Source organism: Gekko japonicus, unplaced genomic scaffold (genome assembly GCF_001447785.1).
Source record: "Gekko japonicus isolate JY-2015 unplaced genomic scaffold, Gekko_japonicus_V1.1 scaffold659, whole genome shotgun sequence".
NCBI lineage: Eukaryota > Metazoa > Chordata > Lepidosauria > Squamata > Gekkonidae > Gekko > Gekko japonicus.
The window spans coordinates 292,567-299,885 of record NW_015167556.1 but is presented as its reverse complement, the minus strand read 5'-3'; the positions used below and the strand labels follow the sequence as shown (position 1 = coordinate 299,885).

The 7,319-nt window shown below is 45.7% G+C and overlaps 1 protein-coding gene across 1 annotated transcript in view; it reads left to right on the top strand.

The window, feature by feature from the left end:
- PDIA5 (protein disulfide isomerase family A member 5) overlaps window positions 1-7,319 on the top strand; it is a 234,989-nt gene that overhangs the window by 63,849 nt on the left and 163,821 nt on the right. The window contains exons 4-5 of the mRNA XM_015413730.1: window positions 3,850-3,933; window positions 6,469-6,514. Of these exons, the coding sequence (XP_015269216.1) occupies window positions 3,850-3,933; window positions 6,469-6,514 (130 nt within the window). The remainder of the gene's footprint in view (window positions 1-3,849; window positions 3,934-6,468; window positions 6,515-7,319) is intronic.

The window sequence follows — 7,319 nt, the reverse complement described above, 5'->3', positions numbered from 1 at the left end:
CCCCTATATAAATCAATGGTGAGACCTCATTTGGAATACTGTGTGCAGTTCTGGGCACCACACCTTAAAAAGGATATTATAGCTTTGGAAAAAGTGCAGAAAAGGGCAACTCGAATGATAAAAGGGTTGGAACACTTTCCCTATGAGGAAAGGTTAAAGCGCTTAGGGCTCTTTAGCTTGGAGAAAAGACGACTGAGGGGTGACATGATCGAGGTTTATAAGATTATGCATGGGAAAGAGCAGGTAAAGAAAGAGGTACTTTTCTCCCTTTCTCACAATACAAGAACTCGTGGGCACTCCATGAAACTGCAGAGCCGTCGGGTTAGAACGGATAAAAGGAAGTACTTCTTCACCCAAAGAGTGATTAACACATGGAATTCACTGCCACAGGAAGTGGTGGGTGCTACAAGCATGGACGGCTTCAAAAGGGAATTAGATAAGCATATGGAGCAGAGGTCCATCAGTGGCTATTAGCCACAAGGTATAGCTAGGGGCTCTGGGGCATAGGACGTCCTTCTTCACCCAAAGAGTGATTAACACTTGGAATTCACTGCCACAGGAAGTGGTGGGTGCTACAAGCATGGATGGCTTCAAAAGGGAATTAGATAAGCATATGGAGCAGAGGTCCATCAGTGGCTATTAGCCACAAGGTATAGCTAGGGGCTCTGGGGCAAGTGATGCTCTGTCTTCTTGGTGCTTGGGGGGGGTCAACAGTGGGAGGGCTTCTAATGTCCTGGCCCCACTGCTGGACCTCCTGATGGCACTGGTATTTCTGGCCACTGTGTGACACAGAGTGTTGGACTGGATGGGCCTTTGGCCTGATCCAACATTGGCGTCTCTTATGTTCTTATGTTAAGTGGACGCCAAAGGCATTTAAATGTGTTCTGAGCTCCCTCACTTCGCACCATCATGATGCGAAGTGGATTCAGAAGGCATTTAAATGCCGTCTGAGTTGACTTCTGCATTGCGTTGCTGCGGGGCAGCGGTGGGGGGGCTTGCAAAAGCCACTTAAAAGAATGTGTTCCCTTTAAATGGCTTTTGCAAGCGCCCCCCCCCCATCACGGATCTCACGAACAGTGAACCAGTTCGTAAAATAGAAAAGTCCGTGAAAGTTTGCGGTTTGTGAAACCCACGAACCTCCATTTTTTTTTGGTTCGTGCAGATCCCTATTTAGCACTAACTGTGTTCAAAAGGCAGCCTCACATAAAGCACGTTATAGCAATCTAATCGGGATGTGAACAGAGTATGGAAAACGGTGGCAAAATAACTTTCTAAGAAAAGAGTGTCGTTGGGTCATCAATGCTGGTTAAAACCTCTATGAGCCACAGTTGAAATCTCAGACCTCATCTGTAAGCATGGAATCAAAACAGTACTTTTAATCAACATAGGGCATAAATATTAGCAGTTTTTCCCCTGGGAGTCTGGAATTACTCAGGTTCCATTATTTTTCTGGGGACTTGGGGGGGGGGCGTGCCTGGAGTGGCTATTTTTCAACCAACATCAAAATTGCAGGGGACCTCGTGCTGCCTGTCCACTGAAGAATCCCTAAGTTTCAAGTCAGATTGGACCCAGGCACCCAATTCTACAGACCCCTAAACAAAATGTCCCCAGACAGCCTACTTGCAGGGGTATAAACTGGAGAGGAGAAAGGCCCTTCCCCCACTAGGGAAGGAGAGAGGGAGGGAGGGAGAAGGAGCCACCCGAGCCATGGTGTTGGCCAGGTTGTGCCTCCCTCCCATTAACCAGGAAACCTTCAATGGGGGGAGGGGACAGGCCTGAAATCCTTAAAATGCCAGCCCTGGGTATTCCCAAATATTTTTGGAAGTATATGGGATGCAGATACCTAGGGATGCCAAGTCCCCCCGGGGGGTGGGGAAATCCCCGCCCGGGAGGCCTGTTCCCCGCCGCCGCCGGATCGGGCCCCCGGGGGGAACCCCACCCCCAAAGCACTTCACACGGAAGTGACGCAAGCATGTTGGGGACGTTGGGGGCGGGGCCACAATCATCTGAGGGAAAACTCTATGGTTTTCCCTCGAATGATTGTGGGCCCGCCTCCAACGTGCTCGCGTCACTTCCGTGTGACGTGCTTGCAGTGTGCGCGTGCGAAGACTCCTGGAGCAAGGCTGGTCTCCCCCACTCCGGAACAGGTAAGCACTTGGCAACCCTACAGATACCTGTATTCCCAAAAAATCCTGAATGCTTCTCCAGAGTACACCCCCCCCCCAATACCGGTAGTATATTTTTGAGGTATATATTCAGAATGGATGTGTTTGAGCACACATCCCTAGCTTTAAACCCCACTGCCTCTCATTGAAGAAAAATAAGATCTTCGCAGAATCCAAATGAATTTGAGGCAGCAGTCACCTCATTTCTCAAAGCTAAAATGGCAAACCCTGTTCCCATATACAGCATGCTTTCCACTCACTATTCAGTAACTACATATCATTACTCGTATTAAGCGGGAAGAAGTGCTTTGAGGCAGGTGTAGTTTAGGAATCCCCCATTTTAGCAATAAAAGCACTGATTCATTGTCATCTTCCCCTATCGGTTCAGTTTTTCCAGCACAGTTTCATACCCACTCTGAGCTTTATACCCTGCAGCATCTCGTGAGAGAAGAAATGTAGGTACACTAATTAAATCATCAAAAGGCTCATAGTGATGGTATGCAAATCATTTTTCCTTGGATAACTGATGGTATGCCATGTTACGGATACTTGGGTTCTTCTAAGACTTCTATGTATCCCTGCTTGTGGTGACTGCTGCTTACTTAAATTGGAGCTAGGAGGCAATAATCTGGTCTTAACATCTCAGCTACGTTTTATGTTTAGCACACTGTTAATATCCGTGGTATTTTTAGACTGCTAAACAGCATATTTCTTCAATCGTATGGCTGTGACTACACAGATACCATATGGTACATACTTCATAGTATGTAGAAGTACTAGCATTAATACTTCTTTTCAGTGTGACATCATTAGCTGGATCCTATCCATGATGTTGGATCCTACCCAGTGAGATTCATGATTTGAGATAGTGGAGCCTATCAACTTTATGCACCACCTCTTGCATGCATGCTCTATCAACATAAAGTTTTTGTCTATGGGACCATGTTCCTACTGACTAAGACTTCTAGAGCTACTTTTAAGGTAGTGGTAAAAATGGGAGCTGCGGTGGCTCAAGTGGTTAAGACGCTGAACTGCAGGGTGTGGAAGGTCAGTAGTTCAGCAGTTCGAGACCCGGGTGCCACAAGACGGAGTGAGCTCCCGTCTCTAGTTCCAGCTCCTGCCAACCTAGCAGTTCGAAAGCAAGAAATTTCAAGTAGATAAATAGGTACCACTTCGGTGGGAAGGTAACAGCGTTCCGTGTGCCTTGGTGTTTAGTCATTCTGGCCACATGACCACGGAAACGTCTTCGGACAGCGCTGGCTCTTCGGCTTGGAAACGGAGATGAGCACTGCAACCCTAGAGTCGGACTCGACTGGCTTTCGAGCAAGGGAACCTTTACCTTTACTTTACATTATGATAATGAATGTGATTACTAGATTCATTTTATTTAAGCTGCTTTAGGAGCCAATCTGGCTGAAAATTGAGGTGAAAAGAATCAAAGAAACAAACTTATCAGTGTTTGGTATTCAAATGTTAGCAGGATTTACATCCAGGATAAATTTGTTGGGCCAGATTCTTGGCTTCATTGTACTCTCTAGGTGTTACACACAACTGTTTTGTGATTTGTTCAACTTATAATAATTGCACTAATTAGGCAATATTGGAGTAACTGATACATAATGTTGACTGCATTTGATACTGGTTTTTTAAAACCATATGTGCTTTTGCTTGTGTATCTTTGCAGTGATTCAGAGAGTCGAAAACTATGCAAGAAGATGAAAGTTGACCCTAGTCTGAAGGAGAAAGGTGTGGAATTACTGCATTACAAGTAAGTTGAAGGGTGACAGAGAGTTTTTAAATTGTGATGCCCACTGAGTTTAAAAAATCTCTAGAATAGGGGCCATCATTTTGTTATACATCTGTACTCTGGAGACCTTTACCCTGTTTAGATATTGCCATGTGGAGGATTAGGTTATGTGCAATCAATGGCCATGATCATTTTGCACTATAGTAAACTGATGGTCTTGGCTAACTTCTGTTGGTACAATCCAGTCAGAGCAAAGACCCATTGATTCCAGATGTGAGCTTAAACATATGCTTAACTCTCCAGTTAAAATCACTGAAACTTTAAACTGTGGTTGACGTTGGTTGGGTTCAGGGGTCATTTCGTAGAAAAAGAGCTAGGGGAACTCATTAGCATAACACATTAGCATATGCCACACCCCCTGACATCAGGGGCCCGGCGGTGGACCTGCAAGGCCAGCAGGAGTGCGAGGAAGCCCTGCCAAGGCCCGCCCTGGCCCAGGCAGTCAGGGGTGGGGAGAGGCGGGGAGGAAGCAACTTACCCTCCCTCTTCTCCTGCCTCCTCCTGGCTGAATGAGGGCTGGAAGCGGGGCAGCCGGAAGCAGGGGGCGGGGCTTCATCATGTGCCCCGCCCCCTGCATCTCACCTGGGGGAACTGCGTTCCCCCGCGTTCCCCCCTGAAATGACCTCTGGTTGGGTTGTTCCTATTAAGTGTGTGTGTTTAGTGTAATTCTTATTCAACCTGTGTAGACCTGACACATGCTTAAAAGCAGGGGTCATTTCCTGCAGGAGCGCACAGGAGTGGAGCTCCAGCAGTAAAGAGCCCAGGGGGCGGGCAAATGCAACAAGCCCCACCCCCTGCTCCCAACAGCCCTCAGAGCAAGAAGCAGCCAGGTAAGTTGCAGAGCTCCCCCCGGGCCCCTGGTCCAAAACAGTCCAGTGGCACCTTTAAGACCAAGTTTTATTCAGGTACAAGCTCTCCCTCCTCTGCGAACACAGATCTGCATGTTCTCCCCCCCCCCCAATAGCTGTCAGGTCCCACAGCAAACAACGTAGTACACACTTGCAAAAAGGTTTACTTTATTGAAGCCATGAGTCACTTGAACAGAAGCACTGTTCGGAATAACTTTAGCTCATTGAGCTGGGAAGGTTAAAGCAAGTTCATAATTACTACAGCCAATAAACATGGTTCCCGCGTTCGGGTAGAGTGCGTTTTGCGCGCCCAAAACCTTGGGAAAGCAACTGCTACTTTATTATCAATAAAATGCGTTTCTCACAGTTTCTACTCATTAAAGCCAAAGCAAAGTTCTTCTCTCTTCCACCTGTGACCTTGGAAAGATAACGTTACAGCAAAGCATGGCTGGCGTAGGCTAACAAGAATGCAGTTACCATGGAAATATGCGCATGACAATATGAGCGCATCCCTGGAGGGGGGGGGAATTAACAGACAGGTACATTAAAGAATACACATAGGAACACGGAAAGAACCTTTGGCAGCTTGCTGACAATAGCTAGGAATCCAAAACAGCCCAGTGGAGCCTGAGTGGTGGGTGTTGCCTTCTGACACACTTCCAGTGATGCCAGGGGGTGTGGCATATGCACCTCTTTTTCTATGAAATGACCCCTGCTTAAAAGCATATTTTATACCAACAGTATGTTGGATCCAGAGGTTATTTAACATAGACAATTTTGTTCTTCAGGTATTGATACGTGTACTTTTGTCAACATCAGCAGCTGAAAATTGATGTATCTCCATTTATCTAGTCTGACAAGATGTGGGACTCACCAGTTACAATAGGTTGAATGTGAAAGTTGTTTTCTGCCAGCAGAAGGAAAGGGGGTTCAATTTTTCGCCGGTTCTGACCTACTACTAAGGGTCCCTGTCTCACAAGGAACTCCAGTGGTTTTAAGCCGGAGGGAGAAGTGGGAAAGTTCCATTCTGCTGGGATCTGCCTGAACGTACTAGTTTTTGTGATATGTGTGTTAAACTTAAAAAAAAAAAGGGTTTAAACTTTTAAAAAGCAGGTATCTTAGGTAGAAATGGTTTTCCTCCTCTTAAAAACAATAAAACCATTTTGAGATTATTTGGACACCCTATATTCAGTCCATGGGGTCGCGAAGAGTCGGACTCGACTGTGCGACTGAACAACAACAAATATTCAGTTCATAGTGCTGTTCCGTGAGACAGTTTCGAACATTGCTACTTAGCACACACCGAGGATGGTTAACCAGCTCATTGACTTCAGCATGTGATTGTATTAGCTCTTTAGAGACCAATATGCATGATTATAGTGGTGATGTTAGAAACGTAAGTTTCCCTGGGCATCTGCCACTCCCCAAATCTTGCCTGTGGTAAATGCACTCATTAAGACTTTGTGGAAGTGATTGCTCATTAGGGACCTGTTTGCCTGGAAAAAAACTTGTTTTCAATTGTTGCATTCTGCACACCCTGCAAGTTGAGGAAAACTTCATTTATCCTGACCAGAGGAAACAGCTGCATGATTTTCTAATGACAATCCTGAAATTAATTGCTGTTTCCCCTCTACTCCTTTCTTAACAGGGATGGAACATTTCACACTGAATATAACAGAGCACTCACGCTGAAGGTAAATTTATACTAGTTTGAGATCTTCTGGAGAGTGAGACATGCTTGGATGTAAAGCAGATGTTAATGCTTACAGCTTCATATGGGGGGGTGGGAGATGCATTTCACAAACAGCTGTTTGGCCGACCTAAAAGTTTTCTTTCGCCTCCCATATCTTCTGCACATCTGCCAGCCAAACATCCTGTAAAGCTGTGTGTGATTAACTAGGCTGAGTCAGTGTTAAATTGCATTATAAACTGAGAGCTTACTAGCATTCTGGAAACAAATACAAGCTTTTATTTTTGTTTGTGGGATTTTCCTCCCATGAAAGATCCTGTTTAATGCAAGTCTGTGTCTAATTGTATGAAGCTGACAATAACTGGTAAAATACTTTATGATTTCAGTTCATCTGCTATGAGATGAGCTTGAAGGAGAGATGGAAATGGCCTTTTTGCAGATCTCTTCATATAGGTAAAGGTAAAGGTAAAGGTTTCCCTTGCTCAAAAGCCAGTCGAATCCGACTCTAGGGTTACGGTGCTCATCTCCGTTTCAAAGCCGAAGAGCCAGCGCTGTTCGAAGACGTTTCCGTGGTCATGTGGCCGGCATGACTAAACACCAAGGCGCACGGAACGCTGTTACCTTCCCACCTGCGTAACAGGCTGCATCCCACCCCTTGGTAACAGAAGAAGTAACTGAAGAAAGCCCACCCCTTGTGGTGACTGTGGAAAAGACTTTGTTCACAGGTCATCTCACAAGGCATCAGAAATTACACTTGCCCTGCAGTGATTTTAAGCTCCAGAACACCCTCAAAATAATAAAAATAATAC